This window comes from Cyprinodon tularosa, unplaced genomic scaffold (assembly GCF_016077235.1).
Source record: "Cyprinodon tularosa strain WSP-4 unplaced genomic scaffold, ASM1607723v1 ctg911, whole genome shotgun sequence".
NCBI classification, from domain to species: Eukaryota; Metazoa; Chordata; class Actinopteri; order Cyprinodontiformes; family Cyprinodontidae; genus Cyprinodon; species Cyprinodon tularosa.
This window is the reverse complement of record NW_024039687.1, coordinates 190,753-210,660: the sequence shown is the minus strand read 5'-3', so window position 1 is coordinate 210,660 and position 19,908 is coordinate 190,753. Positions and strand designations below refer to the sequence as shown.

At 39.4% G+C, this 19,908-nt stretch overlaps 1 protein-coding gene across 1 annotated transcript; it reads left to right on the top strand.

Moving 5' to 3' along the window:
* Window positions 1-2,221: 2,221 nt before the first annotated feature.
* On the top strand, window positions 2,222-19,273 carry LOC119776136 (tetraspanin-18-like). The gene is made up of 7 exons (XM_038274405.1): window positions 2,222-2,319; window positions 9,149-9,343; window positions 9,614-9,688; window positions 15,155-15,253; window positions 15,434-15,610; window positions 16,374-16,457; window positions 18,766-19,273. The coding sequence occupies exons 1-7, from the start codon at window positions 2,257-2,259 to the stop codon at window positions 18,811-18,813; spliced, it is 741 nt and encodes a 246-aa protein (XP_038130333.1). The 5' UTR covers window positions 2,222-2,256; the 3' UTR covers window positions 18,814-19,273.
* Window positions 19,274-19,908: the final 635 nt, after the last annotated feature.

The window sequence follows — 19,908 nt, the reverse complement described above, 5'->3', positions numbered from 1 at the left end:
CAACAGTTTAAAGCAATGTTTAGTTTGAAAATGTTTTATTGATATATATACAAAAATGAATATTAGGAACTATATTTATTAGGGATGTACGATATAATCGGCCTCCTATCGGTATCGGCCTTAAAACTGAATATCGGACATCGGCCACCCCACCGATACTTAACGCGATATTTGATCAGCTTCTGAGTTTCTAAAGTCTTAAAAAAAAAAAAATACTACTTCTTCTTCTTCCTCAAAAACTTCTTTTTTACAGACTTAAAAACTTCTAAAGACGAGGGAAAAAATATTGATCCATTGAAATATACCAATATCTTCATATGCTGATATATTGCCATTTAAAAACATCATATCTATCTTTCACTAATTAAATATTGCTCTATGTCATCGTTATGCTACGAAATCCCCCGAAAATTCGCGAAATGTTGCCATATTTTCATATGTTGATATATTGACGCGGTATCGATCTATTGTACTAACAAAGTCTCAAAAGAATTTGCAAAATATCACGAGAGTTTGTAACAGAACGATGAAATTTCACGAGATTTTGAAAGTAAAATAGATCGATACCGCGTTTTTAAAAATCAATTTGATATCAGCATATTTATTTTATACTTATTTTTGTCCAGCTTTAACATCGGTATCGATATCGGTTATCGGCTACATGAGTTTTAAAATATCGGCATATCGGATATCGGCCAAAATCCCAACATCGTGCATCCCTAATATTTATCAAACATTATACTGGGCAAGTAAAAATTGTTTCTGGGCAAATGAAATGTGAAAGTTGGGCAAGTGGTAAAAATCCTTAACGTCAACCCCTGAACATGTATATGAACAATATATTATTGTAGTTCTAATCTATTTGAAATGGTTAAGACATTGTAGGAAGTTTGTAGCCGGCTGTATATATGTGGGGAGGGTCAGGGATACAGGAAGCAGTGTGTCGTCCCCTTGCGCAGTAGAGGTGTTCTTCATTATCTAGGAGTGCTTTGAGGACAGACCTTCATCAAGTAAAGTGTGTTGATGTCAGGTGGAGGGTGCAAAGGAGCTCATGCCTTTCATTACATTAACAAAAAGATGCTTCGCACAAAAAGGACATCCCCTTTTGGTTAATGCACAAGGAGACTCAGTCAGGAATTATGTCCTTAAAACGCTCAGAGATAAACCAGCTCTAGATAGTCCAAGATCACCATATGTCAAGAGCCGCTGATAGGAAAAATCTGCCATTTCACTAATGACTATTCTTACACTGGGATGAGTATCATGATATGGGTTAGATTAGGCTAAGATAACCCAACATTTCAAATTCTTAACCTCTTACACCCTCAGGGGGTATAAATAAATTTATGCCTGACAAAAACACACAAAAGTAAATAACTTATAGCCTCACAGCTATTAGATTTAAGAAGAAACTTTTGGTACCTCTGTAAAGGTAAGATGTCATAGAATGGTTTTCTGGTGTCAGCACCATTGTAGCTTTGACCCTGCCTGAAATATTAGGGACAAAATACTAAATATTTTGCATTTTTTGAACCTCGCCAAAATTTTCTTTGAAATAAACATTGCAAAACACTACCAAAATATTATTTATAGCACAAAAAAGTAGTACAGACTTTTAAATCTAAATGTTGTGTAAAAATATACCAAATTTGGACTCAATTAGATGAATCCTATTTATTTTTGAATGGTATTAGTGAGAAATTTCTTAGGCGGAGAGGCCATTTTGGCACATTTATCCCAAAATGTCACCAAACTGTGCCAAATGTGTTTTTTACATCAATACTGGGGGTTTGTTAAAATTACGAGGTCATGTAGCAGCTGGACCCACCGGTGGGTCCGTAGGGTTATAGGGGTTAAGAGATTAAATCTGACAAACACTTAAGGTGGGGAAATTTGAATCTGAACTTAAGTCAAACTACCTAAAAGTTTTTTATTTGTTAGTGTTCTGTTTGGTAGAACTCGTAAAAGTGTGACCAGATCCACGGTCATCTTTATCGCTCACCATAAACCTTTTTTTTTTTTTTTTTTTTTTACAGTGTCCTGTCTGGCAATGTGGCAATAAGAATAATTGTCTTGATGCCAAAAAGCCCAACAGATTTTCTTGATTTTACTTTTGCAAGAGCTCACCATAAACCTAATTACCATTCAATATTGGGGAAAATGGGAATACTGTCAGCATGCAACAGGATTTATGCTGCATATTTCTTGTTTTTTTTCTTCCAGGGGCAGGGAGAGGCTTCAGCTCGGGGGACAACCATGGAGGGGGACTGTCTCAGTTGCATCAAGTACCTCATGTTTGTCTTTAATTTTCTCATCTTTGTAAGTACTTTTCATCTCTTTCTCAAAGACTCTTAGTCTAGCCACCTCTGAAGTTAGTGTCAGTATAATGATTTAAGATGGGCTTCTGCCTGCTCTGTCCCCAACTGACTAATGGAACCACATTTGCATTTCATTAGATGAGGCAATCTTGATTCTATCAAATTCTCTTTTGATTAAATTTTAGTGTGCTGACACACATCTGAGGCTCACTGTGCCATATGGAGTTTGTGACTGACACCTGAGTTTATCAGTCTTGATAAGACAATCAAGGGTAATCCCGTTAGTCGGAGCCATTGGAGTGTGGGGGTGGGGCGTTTCTGTGTCTTTTTCCTGCTTTATTAGGTGCATCCAAAACCGTTTACAGACTCCACTCGCTTGTGGTTGTTCAAAGGTTCGGGTGATAATGTAAGCAGTAGAGCAGCAAATGATCTCTGCAGTTAGCACTACGCTGCTTTTCTTTTAGTGTTTTTATCATTACATTTTCAGAGGGATCTTTGTAGAGCTTTTATAAAAGTACCCAGTATTCTTTATTTCCTATTTTTTTAAGTTAAAAGGAATTTAAGTACAGCCAGGTTTTATAATTTACTACAGGGAGGAGAGGATTGCTGGAGTCTCTGATCCCCCCCCCAATATCTACTTTTCTTAATCACAAGAGTAGCCCAGTGGGGGAGGTGGATAGGATTTAGTGAGAGGAAATAAGGTGGAGGATGGAGGCTGCAGCCATCTTCAGCAGGTTGGGGGTTTATCAAAGCCGGATTATATCTCCACACTCGCCTCAACCAAAGCCTGTGAATAGAGGCCCCGTCCACACGAAGCCAAACCCTGGCCTAAACGCACACATTTTTCACCAAACCAGCCTCTCATCCATACGAAGCCGGCGTTTCGGGGGTCTGTAAACAATCTTTTTTTTATTAAGCCTTCAGAGTGGGAAGATTTTGAAATGCCGTTTTCGCGTTTCCATCTTTAAGGTCTGACCGCATTTTTTTTTTTTACACGCATGCGTCATAGCGTCGCCTCTAAACACGCATGCGCGAGTATCACACAGTATCACAACAACAATGGCGCCGTACTGTGTTGAATGGTTGCTGCTCATGCTACTCACCCTGCTGTCGGGCTTACAACAGAATCTTCTTCTTCTGGAATATCTCCAGGAAGAACAGAGCAATATCGACCACATAGTTCAGCACCTGAATTTGACTGAACCACGAAAATTGACCCGCAGGGCCATTTTCCGGTTTGGTTGTTGTATAAATATTACTGCGCATGCCCAACATTTCGTTGCCTGTTTTCACCTATTTTTGCTTTGGCACCACAGCGCCACTTACAGGCCTGGCATACATTTTGCAGCGTTTCCATGTATTCGTGTGGACGATCACATTTATTTTACGTCTCCGTCTTTACGACAAACGTTCTGGAAAATATTAGCGTTTCGTGTTCGTTTTGACTTCGTGTGGACGGGGCCAGAGAAACCAGGTTTTTGATCTTTGTAGGAAAAGTCCGGTCAGCAATGAATAATCAATGGATCATTATCTATACCTAAAACTAATACGTTTGGAGTTATTTAACAAATTTAGCGTTGAACAGTAAAAAAAATTAAAATAATAGTTTTCGTCGCGATCAATGAGTCTGGGAGCGGCCATTTTTGCCCAAATATAGTAACCCCTCCCTCCTGCCATCTTCCAGCAGTGACGTCACGGTGCGGTAAGCCTAGCGCCATTCTCCCCGCTTTACAAGCTAAATCAATGGGAACTACTAGACACATCTGCAATCAACAACAATTATTGAAGATTTCCAGAGGACTTCACCATTGAAATTCACCAGAGCTATAGTGAAACTGGCAATGCCCACGTGCATGGCAGCTGGATGTTGGAATTAGAGACTGACACAGGAGTGGATTTTCACTCCTGTCCCGTCCCACTCCCACAGAAAAAAATTGCGTCCCGTCCCGATCCCAGGCCAGAGTAGAAATCTAAATCCTGTCCCGTCCCACTCCTGGTGAAATTACTCCCACTCCCATCCCGCTCCCATTCAGAATGACTCCCGATCCCGCACCACTCCCATTCTTGTTGTCTTCAATAAGATTTCTGCCAATACATTGAATCTGAATTTCTATGAAGGGTCAGTTAAGTTCCTGTTTCTAACTGTAGTAACTGTTGGTCCCTTCATTGTTGTTTTTGAGCGTGGGTGAAAAACACTGTTGGTTTTTGGGTCGTGTAGTTTTTTTTGACTCGCATTATAGTGTAGGCTTCAAGGACAAAAACTACAAAATGGCGGCGCCAGTACTGACATTTTTTTCTTTCTATTTTATTTTATTTTTTGGGCATCAATCCTAGTTTTTTTTAGTTATTATTGGTTTGCTCCTGCTCCCGTCTGCTCCCGTTAATGTTTAATCCTGTACCCTCCCAATCACGTGATCGTTACTAATACTGACTCCCATCCCACGGGAATCCCGTGACCCGCGGGATTCCAGAAAAAAATGTCAGTCTCTAGTTGGAATACATCGGGTAAAAGTAGGAAGAAAAAAAAAAAGTAGTTATTCCACCTTTCTGATTCCTGATCCTCCACGGACGGGTTGGTCGTTGGATCGCCAACTTATAGAGGGAGGATTTGCCATCGAACTTCTGGCCAGACAAAAAACACGTAATATGTAGCCAACATTTGGAAGAAGAATGTTTTCAAGATGACTTGGATAATAGCGCGTTGTGACAAACACCAGATACAGCACTGGGACTTGATCAACAGCCGATACCGCACCGTGACGTCACTAACCAGTAGGTGGCAGTAGTGTTCTTTGACAAACATGGATGCCTCCAGTAAAGCACATTCACATGAAAATTACTCTAATTAGCTGATTAGATCCAGGCTCACAACTCAAGAGGTGAATACAGCAACTCCTGTCGCACCATGAATAATTTTTTATGTTATTTTATAGTTTCAGGTGATAATTATCATGATATCATTAGTAATGTCATGAATGATCGGACATCAGGTCTCGGGTTTGAATGTTCTTATCACTAGAGATGTGATAGAGAAGAGCAAAGAAAAAAGAGACATCAGTTGTAATGCGTGTGCCACTGCAAAAAGAATACAGTCATGCTCCTTTCTCACCAACAGAAGTTTTTTATTGACCAGATTCATGCACTTTTCAAATGGATATTCCCTGACCTGGTGATTTAAAGATGAAAAATTCTATCTTTCTTTAATCCCATGCCTGCTTACTACCAGTTCCCTCTGAAAAATTAATACTTACAGGGAGAGGCTGTTACTTCGTATTCAGGGTTAGAATTTAGTGTTGAGCTGAAGTTATAGAAAGTAACAACTAGTGGTATCACCACTGTAGCATCCTTGAAAAATATAAATGAATGAGCTTTGATAGTTTTAGTAATCTTGGTTTCCTTAAATTGATTGACAAAGGCATCCACTAAGTACATTTGTTGAGAGATAAAGCTACATACGGTTACTAGAAGCTGCTCAAACTTTCAATGTAAAATACAAAAAAAGCAAACAAAAAAAGGTTAAATGTTGGAAAAACATTGAATAAAATTTCATTTTGTATACACCCTGTGTGTAGAAAATGACAATAAAGTTTGTCTAAGTCTACGATAATGGAGGACCAGGTGGACAGACTGCCTTCGCTGTTCAGGGCTCTAAGGAACTCATTACTATCTGACATCAGGACTGTAGCTGACATTTTCCATACTAGTTTGAAAAACTGGCATGAGACAAATCAGATCTGTATTCACTTTTAATTATTTTAAGTAGGTAAGAGTTGTTATGAGATTAATGTTCTACATTTTGATCTTCTTTTTTTAAGTAGTGTATATAAATTTCTCTGTATAAAAAAGTCTAAACAAGGAAGGAGTTGGAAATTTCCTTTAGCTTTATGCTTTATGTGCAGCACTTAAGTAAACTGCTTTCTTTTGTCACTATGATTGTTTGCATTGTCCCTGTCAAACAAAGATGAAATGAAATTGTGGATGCACGATATTGGGATTTTGGCCGATATCCGATATGCCGATATTTTAAAACTCATGTAGCCGATAACCGATATCGATACTGATGTTAAAGCTGGACAAAAATAAGTAGTCATTGAAAATAGCAGTTTTGTTATCCATTTCTGACACTTTGAAAAATAATATACTCAAATATATTTTCATATGCTGATATCAAATTGATTTTTAAAAAAGCTGTATCGATCTATTTTACTTTCAAAATCTCGTGAAATTTCATCGTTCTGTCACAAACTCTCGTGATATTTTGCCAATTCTTGTGAGATTTTGTTAGTAAAATAGATCGATACCGCGTCAATATATCAACATATAAAAATATGGCAAAATTTTGTGAATTTTCGGGGGATTTCGTAGCATAACGATGACATATAGCAATATTTCATTAGTAAAAGAGATTGATATGGTGTTTTTAAATGGCAATATACACTATATTGCCAAAAGTATTTGCTCACCTGCCTTGACTCACATATGAGCTTAAGTGACATCCCGTTCCTAATCCATAGGGTTCAATATGACGTCGGTCCACCCTTTGCAGCTAGAACAGCTTCAACTCTTCTGGGAAGGCTGTCCACAAGGTTTAGGAGTGTGTTTATGGGAATTTTGGACCATTCTTCCAGAAGCGCATTTGTGAGGTCGCACACTGATGTTGGACGAGAAGGCCTGGCTCTCAGTCTCCGCTCTAATTCATCCCAAAGGTGTTCTATCGGGTTGAGGTCAGGACTCTGTGCAGGCCAGTCAAGTTCATCCACACCAGACTCTGTCATCCATGTCTTTATGGACCTTGCTTTGTGCACTGGTGCACAGTCATGTTGGAAGAGGAAGAGGCCAGCTCCAAACTGTTCCCACAAAGTTGGGAGCATGGAATTGTCCAAAATGTCTTGGTATGCTGAAGCATTCAGAGTTCCTTTCACTGGAACTAAGGGGCCAAGCCCAGCTCCTGAAAAACAACCCCACACCATAATCCCCGCTCCACCAAACTTTACACTTGGCACAATGCAGTCAGACAAGTACCGTTCTCCTGGCAACCGCCAAACCCAGACCCGTCCATCAGATTGCCAGATGGAGAAGCGCGATTCGTCACTCCAGAGAACGCGTCTCCACTGCTCTAGAGTCCAGTGGCGGCGTGCTTTACACCACCGCATCCGACGCTTTGCATTGCACTTGGTGATGTATGGCTTGGATGCAGCTGCTCGACCATGGAAACCCATTCCATGAAGCTCTCTGCGCACTGTTCTTGAGCTAATCTGAAGGCCACATGAAGTTTGGAGGTCTGTAGTGATTGACTCTGCAGAAAGTTGGCGACCTCTTCGCACTATGCGCTTCAGCATCCGCTGACCCCGCTTCGTCAGTTTACGTGGCCTACCACTTCGTGGCTGAGTTGCTGTCGTTCCCAAACACTTCCATTTTCTTATAATACAGCTGACAGTTGACTGTGGAATATTTAGGAGCGAGGAAATTGCACGACTGGATTTGTTGCACAGGTGGCATCCTATCACAGTTCCACGCTGGAATTCACTGAGCTCCTGAGAGCGACCCATTCTTTCACAAATGTTTGTAAAAACAGTCTGCATGCCTAGGTGCTTGAATTTATACACCTGTGGCCATGGAAGTGATTGGAACACCTGATTCCAATAATTTGGATGGGTGAGCAAATACTTTTGGCAATATAGTGTATCAGCTTACGAAGATATTGTGATATTTTAATGTATCAATATTTTTTCCCTCGTCTTTAGAAGTTTTTAAGTCTGTAAAAAATACGTTTTTGAGGAAAAAGAAGAAGTAGTATTTTTTTTTTTTTAGACTTTAGAAACTCAGAAGCTGATCAAATATCGGGTTAAATATCGGTGGGGTGGCCGATGTCCGATATTCAGTTTTAAGGCCGATACCGATAGGGGGCCGATTATATCGTGCATCCCTAAATGAAATATCTTATTTTTTTGCCTAATATCAACCTATATCTGATATCAATATCTGATTGAAACTTCATATTTTATTGTTATCCACAAATTGAGGCTTTAGAGAAACCTAAAAAAAAAATCTGCCGTTAACCAATGAATCTCTAATTGCTGTTACCTGAGTAATCAGATATGCTCCATCAGTTTCCATGCTGTTACTATCTGTGCTTAAAGGAATAGTACACCCAAAACATGATTAGCCTTCATTTTCTACTCACCCCCATGCTGAACAACACTCTGGAGTACTTTTTTGATATCTCAAATGCATCTGGAGATCTGGGAGGCTTCTTGCTGTCTGCTGACATTCAAATAATGGAGGTCTATGGTGCCCGAGGCAGAAAGGTCCATAAAAGTCCACAAGAAACATGTCAATATTCCTCCATACTGCTCGTCCAATGTATTCCAAGTGTCCTGAGTGGGTAGCGTCCATGATTTACTCGAAACGAAGTCATTTAGAAAGTTTTTAGAGCATAAACAGTAGTGTATAGGATTTCCTAAAAGCGCGATCACGCCGCTACGGAAACCGCGGCAGACCAAACCAGATGAAAGTGCGCATTCAGCGTCTGCTCTGCCGATAATGCAAGCGTAGAAGAAGAAATGTGCTGTTTACCTGTGCAAAGAAAGAAACAACGAAAGAAAAATGTCTGAGGACTTCAGTGTTGAGGTAGAGCATGAGTTCTTTGCCGAGAACTGGCTGACAGTGTGCAGCAACATGAGGGAAGGAATGTCGCTTGGTTGTTCTATGATCCTTTCAGTTATTTTGATCCACTTTTTAAAGCTTTGCTTGGTACAGGATGGAATAGATATCATCGATCCAATATTTTATGTCTTTATTTAGTGACCTTTTTTTTTTATTTCCTTCAGCTGGGAGGCTCCTTCCTCCTAGGAGTGGGGGTGTGGGTGCTAGTTGACCCCACAGGATTCAGGGAAATCGTAGCCGCCAACCCTTTGCTGTTCACTGGAGTCTACATCATCCTGGGCATGGGAGGGATGCTCTTCCTCCTGGGCTTCCTGGGCTGCTGTGGAGCCATTCGTGAGAACAAGTGTCTTCTCCTTTTTGTGAGTCCATAGAAATTTTTGCTTATGTTCTTTTTTCTTAACTCGTGTTTTATTTTATTAGTTTTGAGAGTTTTAAATATGCAGAAAAGGAAAAATGCCCTTCAGTTTCCCTTAACACTTCAGGAATCCTGCAGTTTTAATGCTGACATAAGAGGGCACAGGGAGTGATATTTTGTTTTTGTTTCAAAAACCTGGTGTGCATTTTTTTTTCCCTGACTGACACAATTTGTAATTTTCACACGATTCCCCTCTCCTTTGTTCATTTGTTAGTTCTTCATGCTCATCCTGCTGATCTTCTTAGCAGAGCTGGCTGCTGCCATCCTTGCCTTCATTTTCCGAGAGCACGTAAGTTGAATTAGCAAACTTGCTATCTTTGGAGAGTGTCAGGTGTAAGCACCTAAAACATCATACATACATACAGGGAAAGAAAGAAGGCACAGAGACAATTAATTTAGTTACTCGCGAGGAGAATAGGAAGAAGACTGCGGAGTTTACAATCTCCATCCCACTCTGCAGTCTTCAGCTTTCTCCTTTCCATATATTGAAGAAAAGGGGATGTCCCTAATTACACCAGCTGAGGTTTAACTAAGGGGAAGGGAAACAAAAGGATCTTACTTTAAACTTCAGCACATATGTTAAAACAAAGCATTAGAAGAAACATGTAATAGAGGCTGTTCAGGCCTCCTTCAAAACCCGTCCGTTGCATGACCTTTATCAGGAACAATCTTAAGCAAGAGTTAATAAAAGATGAATCACACATTATACATCATAATAGTTCATTAGAACACAACCCATGAAACACAAACGGAGTATTAATAAAATATTTCTAACAGAGAGTTATCTGAACAGGCTGGGAATCAAAATCATTTTACTTTTTGACCTAACAAAACTTATTTGAATTATTTTTTTCTCTTCCACAGTATTTAAAGTATAAAAAAATCAATAATTAATGCAACATCCATAGTAGTTTCACACCCCTTTAAATTGTCCTTCTTTTCCCAGTTTAATGTTACCTCAGATTGCATCATTTTTTTCTATTCTCTTAAACTCTTTAAAGCTTTCTTGGGTACGTAGCTGTCATTCGTAATGAGGTCCAAATTTCCTTTAAAGAAATGTTACAGAAAGAAGTATTCATTGTCTTCCATTCCTGCAGGAGTTCAAATGGCAAATGAGGACAGAAGCTTTTTTCTGAACATAATTATTACCTCCTCCTAGTTAAAACCCTCAAATAAATATTTTATTTCAACTCCTTGAAAAATACTTTTTGGCCAAAAAAAAAAAAAAAGAAAGAAAAAAATCCCTTTAGGAGATAACTGTTTTAAGAAAATTGCAGATTAGTCTTAATTTTCTCTGGATTATTCTGTTTTTTGCTTTTTAGTCTCACCTCGAACCATTGGTTTTATATTGGATTTAGATTTGAGAACTGTGATGGTCATTAAACTGTGGTTGGTTTTAATTCTGAATTGATCTCTTTATTAGGGATGCACGATATTGGGATTTTGGCGATATCCGATATGCCGATATTTTAAAACTCATGTAGCCGATAACCGATACTGATTTTAAAGCTGGACAAAAATAAGTAGTCATTGAAAATAGCAGTTTTGTTATCTATTTCTGACACTTTGAAAAATAATATACTCAAATATATTTTCATATGCTGATATCAAATAGATTTTTAAAAACGCGGTATCGATCTATTTTACTTTCAAAGTCTCATGAAATTTCATCGTTCTGTTACAAACTCTCGTGATATTTTGCAAATTGTTGTGAGATTTTGTTAGTAAAATAGATCGATACCGCGTCAATATATCAACATATAAAAATATGGCAACATTTCGTGAATTTTTGGGGGATTTCGTAGCATAACGATGACATATAGCAATATTTCATTAGTAAAAGAGATTGATATGGTGTTTTTAAATGGCAATATATCAGCATATGAAGATATTGGGATATTTTAATGTATCAATATTTTTTCCCTCGTCTTTAGAAGTTTTTAAGTCTGTAAAAAATAAGTTTTTGAGGAAGAAGAAGAAGTAGTATTTTTGTTTTTGTTTTTAGACTTTAGAAACTCAGAAGCTGATCAAATATCGGGTTAAATATCAGTGGGGTGGCCGATGTCCGATATTCAGTTTTAAGGCCGATACCGATAGGGGGCCGATTATATCGTGCCTCCCTACTCTTTATCTTAAATTATTATCCTTTTAAAGACCCAGTGATGGAAGATTAATTTTTTTTACCTGGTTTTGAAGAGAAGGAACAAGTCAACCGAACACAAACTGCAAAAACCAAAATATTCTGATGAAAGACTTATTATAATTTTATTGCAAAATTTGCAAGCTGAAAATTTAAACTGACCACTCTTTGCACTAAATTACAGTTTTTTGAAAGAGATTTTTTAATACGGTAAACTTTGTGTTTAAATTTAGCCTAAATGCCGCATCTGCATATTGAGAGGAAACAAAACCAGAGCTAATTTATTTAGCAGCTCTGTTTAGCTCAAAGCAAAGCGAAAAAGTAAAAAAAAAAAATATGAAATACGCGTTGACCAATAAGCTCCATGCCTTGAACTGAGTACAGTGGCTGCTTACTTTTTTAATTAGGATTGGATGAAAGGTACAATCACTTCTATTTTCTACCCCTCTGTGCACCGGGAGTTGTCTTCAGCATGCAATGCATGCTGGGATTTCTACCCACATCTCTGCCTGACCGACCTCTCCACAGTTTACAGCTTCTAGACTATTTGGAGAAAAACTAATCTAATTTTTGATTTTAACATAACGCTTTCTAAACTAAAATTCTTGGAAAAAACTAAACAAACACTGGTGCATATAATTCCACAGAAGATAGCTGTGTTTTACCAATCATGAAGGAAAATAAATTAGAACAACCAATTTTAAAAGAGATTAAAACTAGTAAAAATGAAGTAAAATGGATAAAATGCAACATGGTGTAGAGTAATATAGATCTAGGACTCATCCTAGGGAGAGCGAAGCTATTATACTAAAGCTCTCCATAAGAGCAATGGAAGGGTATAGATGAAGGGACTACATTCCAAGTCTCTGGTAGATTAATAGCTATACAGATTGCTGCTGAAGGATTAATAGTCAGAAAACACAAAAAAAAATGAACCAATGCGTTTGTTTTGGATGAAGTTTAATGTATAATTCAGCTGATGATGCAAGTTGCAGATACAAAGATAAAAACTTAGACAGCTTACCAGTTACTGTTAAAGTAAAGTAGTGGTGTAACATTTTCCTCATCTGATAGTAACTTTTCTTGGACATTTCTGCAATCCTGTTGTCTGGCCGAACAGATGGATCAATTTTACGCTTGCTCCTGGCTAGTGACACGAACCCTGCATCCTCGCAACATAAAGCACTCTAACTGTGGAGCCAGCCTTCCCTGACAGGAATCAGCTGATGCAGTCCTGTGACTAGCTCTCTTGGCCAGTCAGGACGGTAGCAGAGGCACGTTGACTTCTAAAATCCACCATGTTTTGATGCAGGTCTCAGTAACCACAAGCAACCTCTGCATTGTTATGCTTCTGATGGTGCTGTAGGGCAGAAAAGGCTTCTTATGTTTGATGGTTGTCATGGAAACCTGGTGATGATACTCATTGCATCAGCTCTCAATCAGCTTTGGTAGATTTTCTTTTATCTCGCTGCCATGTATGGATATTTTTAAGAGTTTGCATCTGTATGGAGGACTTCGTCTGAAAACTGACATAAAAATTGTGGAAATTGAATGTTGAGTTATATTGATCTGTCTGTTGCATACAGGTGCTGGTCATAAAATTAGAATATCATGAAAAAGTAGATTGATTTCAGTAATTCCATTTAAAAAGTGAAACTTGTATATTATATTCATACATTACATACAAACTCATATATTTCAGATGTTTATTTTTTTTAATTTTGATGATTACAAATGACAACAAATGAAAATCTCAAATTTATCATATCAGAAAATTAGAATATTGTGAAAAGGTTCAAAATTGATGGCCCCTGGTGCCACACTCTAATCAGCTAATTAACTCAAACCACCTGCAAAAGCCTTTAAATGGTCTTTCAGTCTAGTTCTATAAGCTACACAATCATGGGGAAGACTGCTGACTTGACAGTTGTCCAAAAGACGACCATCGACACCTTGCACAAGGAGGGCAAGACACAAAAGGTCATCGCTAAAGAGGCTGGCTGTTCACAGAGCTCAGTGTCCAAGCACATTAATAGAGAGGCGAAGGGAAGGAAAAGATGTGGTCGAAAAAAGTGTACAAGCAAGAGAGATAACCGCACCCTGGAGAGGATTGTGAAACAAAACCCATTCAAAAATGTGGGGGAGATTCACAAAGAGTGGACTGCAGCTGGAGTGAGTGCTTCAAGAACCACCACACACAGACGTATGAAAGACATGGGTTTCTGCTGTTGCATTCCTTGTGTCAAGCCACTCTTGAACCACAGACAGCGTCAGAAGCGTCTTGCCTGGGCTAAAGAGAAACAGGACTGGACTGCTGGTGAGTGGTCCAAAGTCATGTTCTCTGATGAAAGTAAATTTTGCATTTCCTTTGGAAATCAAAGTCCCAGAGTCTGGAGGAAAAGAAGAGAGGCACTTCATCCACGTTGCTTGAAGTCCAGTGTAAAGTTTCCACAGTCAGTGATGGTTTGGGGTGCCATGTCATCTGCTGGTGTTGGTCCATTGTGTTTTCTGAGGTCCAGGGTCAACGCAGCCACATACCAGGAAGTTTTAGAGCACTTCATGCTTCCTGCAGCTGACCAACTTTTTGGAGATGCAGATTTCATTTTCCAACAGGACTTGGCACCTGCACACAGTGCCAAAGCTACCAGTACCTGGTTGAAGGACCATGGTATCCCTGTTCTTAATTGGCCAGCAAACTCTCCTGACCTTAACCCCATAGAAAATCTATGGGGTATTGTGAAGAAGAAGATGCAATACACCAGACCCAACAATTCAGAAGAGCTAAAAGCCACTATTAGAGCAACCTGGGCTATCATAACACCTGAGCAGTGCCACAGACTGATCGACTCCATGCCACGCCGCATTGCTGCAGTAATACAGGCCAAAGGAGGCCCAACTAAATACTGAGTGCTGTACATGCTCATACTTTTCATGTTCATACTTTTCAGTTGGCCAACATTTCTATAAATCCTTTGTTTTTATTGGTCTTCAGTAATATTCTAATTTTCTGATATGATGAATTTGAGATTTTCATTTGTTGTCATTTGTAATCATCAAAATTAAACAAAATAAACATCTGAAATATATGAGTTTGTATGTAATGTATGAATATAATATACAAGTTTCACTTTTTAAATGGAATTACTGAAATCAATCTACTTTTTCATGATATTCTAATTTTATGACCAGCACCTGTATGTGTTACAGACATTTTTCTCATTTTGACAAAGTGGTCTAAATAGATGCCATTTGTGTCCACAGATTTCAGTTCAATTCAGTTTATTTCTATAGCGCCAATTCACAGTAAATGTCGTCTCAAGGCACTTTCCAGTTCAACCAGATCATCCAGTCAAGTTTTCTATCTAAGGAAAACCAGCTGATTGCATCGACTCATTGACTCTACAGCAACCCCTCACACTAAGCATGCTTGTAGCGACAGTGGAGAGGAAAAACTCCCTTTGAACAGGAAGAAACCTCCAGGAGAACCAGGCTCAGTGTGAGCAGCCATCTGCTGAGGCCCACTGGGGTTCAAGGAGACAGAAGCAGATGAACTTTTGCTTGATGTACCTTTAAGATTTTTTGATTAATCTTTGCTCGTTCTGTTTGTTGGTTTAGCTCACCAGAGAGTACTTCACCAAGGAGCTGAAGAGTCATTATCAGGGCTACAACAACAGTGACGTCTTCACATCCACATGGAACGCCATTATGACCACAGTAAGCAACAATGGGCTCTTTTTTTTACCTGACACTCTGCACACAGGCCGTAAATTGCTATTTAAAAAAAAAACACTTCATATTTAGGCCAATATTTATGCTTGGTTGGTGCCCACATGCAACTGACCACAGGTCACGACACAAAGGAGCTTGGCAATAACAACTTCTCCTTCCTTTTAGTTTGACTGCTGTGGAGTGAACAGCCCAGAGGATTTTAAGGACAGCCTGTTCAGGCTGAACAACCAGAATCACATGGTGCCAGAAGCCTGCTGCCAGCGCGTCCTTGTGAACGGAGAGAGAGTCTATAGCAGCCAGGAGCAGTGCTTATCAGGCAATATGATGTTCCGCTATAACAAGGTAACTTTTGGCATCAGCCATGTTAACCTTTTAGCTTTTCCCCCTCTCAGCCTCATTCTAGACCTCCTCCAGGCTTAATTAGAGCAGAAAACAGTTGATAAACGCGTTCAGGATCTGCCTTACTCTGCCATGTCTTATTAGTGCTGTTCTCTGTCTGGGTGTCACGGTAGGTCATGTGAAGCACCGAGAAGGCAGCTAAGAGATGAGTCTGTGCATACATAGCTATAATGGGGTTATTTAAGGAGGATATATGTGCTTAAAAATAAAGGCTATTAGAAAAATTAGAAATTAAGCAGCTTTAGAGTTAATATCTATGAAAATTTACTCCTACATCAGTTATTTCATGGGTGCAGAAAGAGCCTTGAGTGTAATTACAGTGGTAACAGGTATAGGGAGGTTTTTAACACCAGCATTTTCTCCCACCTGTTGTTTTTCGTGCCATCGGAAGAATGAATAGATATTAAGGGAGTGTGCGTGTGCGTGTGCGTGTGTGTGTGTGTGTGTGTGTGTGTGTGTGTGTGTGTGTGTGTGTGTGTGTGTGTGTGTGTGTGTGTGTGTGTGTGTGTGTGTGTGTGCGGCTCGTTCACACAAAGAGCCCTCATTAAAAGGCTTCAGGCCCCGCTTCCCATTCGTTCAGCGGGGCCCTTTGTTCCAAGCCGCGCTCCATTGAAGCTGTGATGTTGCTTTAACTATCTCTGTAATTGTGCAAATTTATAGTCAATTGATTTACCGCCTAGCATGTCATCCTCATGTGTGTCCACAGGGCTGTTACTCTGCCGTGGTCGACTACTTTGAACTATACATCTACGTTGCTGGAGCCCTGGCTATTGTAGTGCTAACCATTGAGGTAGGAGGCACTTTTAAAATGTGCTAATTTTTTTTTTCTCTTTGATAAAAATGAAAAGAATATCCATTTTAGCTATTTAAAATGTGTATAAATTAGAGGGACCAAATCTGTAAGTGGAATCTGAATAGCCTATGGAAAGTTTGCCATCTTGTGTTGGAGTTTGGTATCACAGAAAATGGAGTTCATTGAAGCTTTTCTTTAGAAGCCAAGATTCAGTGGCTATAAAAGTATTACATTACAGTAAAACAGATCAAGTGGGTTGGAATTACAGCAATTTAGAAAATAATTCATATAAGCTTCCATGTATATATTTAGATTTCATGCAATATTTCCAAAGGGTCATGAAGCCTTTAGGACAGAATCCAGACTCCCCTGCTGGCTAATCCGGACTCTACCCGATTTCAAATATTTATAAATTAATGCATGTTGTCCGATGACAGCGCCTAATTTCACTTTAGCCCCGGCTCCAGGCTGCACATGATCCAAATGAGCCAATGAGCTTTCAGTCTGGGTTGCTGCTGCTGCTACTTTTAGACACAGCAGGCAAACCTGTGGCAAGCCGGGCGATGGGAAAGAAGGAGAAGACCATGAGAAAAAGAGAGCAGAGAAAGTGTGGACTGCTGGAAGAACTGCGGTGAACTGGTGAAAGAAAAGTGAAATGGCGTGCTCAAAGATGACCCTGCACATTCAGAGGATGTTTGGCTCAACCTGCTGCTGTGAAGCAGGATTCTCCACCATGAACAGAATCAACAATAAATCTGGATCAGAATGAGCTCCTTGATATGTGCTTGAGAATGGCTTAGTCTCCGGTTAAACCCAGGTTTAAAGCCTTGCAGGGCAGCTTAAAGCCCACTGCCAACATTAAGACAGAAAAAAGAAAGTTCAGGTGTTTTATTAAAAAAAAAAGTGAGTCAGGAAATTGTCTATATACAAAACTGAAAGATTGTTGTTCCAGTGTATTCTCATTATCAGTTCGTATGAAATCGTACAAAAAGTTATGCACAGTAATTTCTAGGGGTGTCAACAATAATCGATTCAGCGATGCATTGCAATGCGGGGCATGCACGATTCAGCATCGATGCGGCAACGTGCAATAATCGATTATGTCACTGTTTATTTTCTGGCCTCAAATGGACAAGTTGTGAAGTTTCAGTTACTTCCGTGGGCATACCAACAACAATCAAGATGGCTGAGGCGGAGGGAGATGACCGCAATAGACGGGTAGGCCTAATTAAAAACGCACCAAAAGCTTGGAAAGCGGATATCTGGGCACATTTCGGATTTTACGAAGTCAATGGGATTTTGATGCATCGCAATGCATCGTAGAATCGAATTGAATCGAATCGTGAGGGCAGTGCCAATGCACACCCCTAGTAATTGTTTACGTTTTTTGACGTTTTTTTCGTCGTATTTCGTCATATTTTTACGTCTTGCCTCGAGACAAGATATCCTTGCGCATGCGCATCTTACGCACCATTAAATAACATAGAATTTAAGATACAATTAACACTGACCCTAACCCTAACGCTAAGATACAAAACAGCAAGTAACCTAGTGAGAGACATCAAGAAGTAATTATTGGATTGTTTTTCCCAGTTTTACGTCCGTCCGCGGATCTGCTTTTTTCATCTGTCTGGCAGCGCATGCGCACTGATCTGTTTTTTCGAGGAAAAACGTCCAAAACATACGAAATACTGTGCAAAACTTTACGTACGATTTCATACGAATTGATAATGAGGATACGTTGGTTGTTCTCTACTTCAAACACAATTAAGATTTTAAAATGAAAAAACATTCAATTTTTTATATTTTTATTTAAATTTTTAATGTATAACATGGATGCCTAAAAACCTAATTTTATTTCAGTGTTAAAATCTGATTCAAATAATGGATTGATTAAAGTTGAGATGTCAGTTGGAGTCCGGAGTGATTAAAAATCTCTCTGGACCTTCACTGGTTGATTTTTAATTGGTTACCCCTGCTTTAGGGGTTGAACAAATTTTATTTTGGAGCACAGAGGGGGGGAAAATATATTTTTTTGTTAAGATTTTTAAGTTTGCAGTATCCTAGATGTAAAATCCTAAGAAATACATTAGATGTAAGGTGAAACAGCATGTAAAATACACTTTGGGGTACACGTACTTCCCAAGATCATGTTCCTGCAAACCAGCCTTAAAAGAACGAGGAGTTTGTCCCTATAGATCAGGTCAAAACAGGTAAAGAAGACATTACATGCAAAGGAAACTGCTGTGTTGTCCCTCCAATTACATCCTCTAACTTCTCCCTTTTTCCTTTGCTTTCCCTCCAGCTTTTTGCCATGGTTTTTGCAATGTGTCTCTTCCGGGGCATCCAATAGAAGTGCTTCGTTTGCAAACTTCTTTTTTTCTTGAACAAAAAGGGAATTCAGGAGAAGAAAGAACCGAAGCGGACATTTGTACATTTGTGGATCTTCTTTTTCTTTATTGTCTAATTGTTTTTTTGTTTTGTTTTTTAAAGTACTTCACAGCTGGACTTTTGAGGTACTGGGTGACAAACAGAAAAGCAGACACAGAAACCACTTCAAAAGTTTCAGATTGGTAGAATAATTGGTGGAAGCAGTAATTAGTGGACCAGGTCTGGCACAGACTGGCTGTAAAGCAGGCCGAGGAGGAAGACCGGGTGAAGCCTGAGCAGAAGGCACTGCACTGACTTTTGGATGAAGAATATTTATATAAAGTTGCGCTGGCTTAAAGGAATAGTACACCCAAAACATGATTAGCCTTCATTTTCTACTCACCCCCATGCTGAACAACACTCTGGAGTACTTTTTTGATATCTCAAATGCATCTGGAGATCTGGGAGGCTTCTTGCTGTCTGCTGACATTCAAATAATGGAGGTCTATGGCGCCCGAGGCAGAAAGGTCCATAAAAGTCCACAAAAAACGTGTCAATATTCCTCCATACTGCTCGTCCAATGTATTCCAAGTGTCCTGAGTGGGTAGCGTCCATAATTTACTCGAAACGAAGTCATTTAGAATGTTTTTAGAGCATAAACATTAGTGTATAGGATTTCCTAAAAGCGCGTTCACGAGTCTACGGAAACCGCGGCAGACCAAACCAGACGAAAGTGCGCATTCAGCTCGGCAAAGAACTCATGCTCTTCCTCAACACTGAAGTCCTCAGACATTTTTCTTTCGTTGTTTCTTTCTTTGCACAGGTAAACAGCACATTTCTTCTTCTACGCTTGCATTATCGGCAGAGCAGACGCTGAATGCGCACTTTCGTCTGGTTTGGTCTGCCGGCTTCCGTAGACTCGAGAACGCGCTTTTAGGAAATCCTATACACTACTGTTTATGCTCTAAAAACATTCTAAATGACTTCGTTTCGAGTAAATTATGGACGCTACCCACTCAGGACACTTGGAATACATTGGACGAGCAGTATGGAGGAATATTGACACGTTTTTTGTGGA

Bases quoted from the DNA above. Each gene is read 5' to 3' on its own strand.
- LOC119776136 (XM_038274405.1), top strand. From the start codon at position 2,257: ATGGAGGGGGACTGTCTCAGTTGCATCAAGTACCTCATGTTTGTCTTT. The intron at 9,689-15,154 runs GTAAGTTGAATT...TTGTTGGTTTAG, and splicing joins CCTTCATTTTCCGAGAGCAC to CTCACCAGAGAGTACTTCAC. The intron at 15,254-15,433 runs GTAAGCAACAAT...CCTTCCTTTTAG, and splicing joins GGAACGCCATTATGACCACA to TTTGACTGCTGTGGAGTGAA.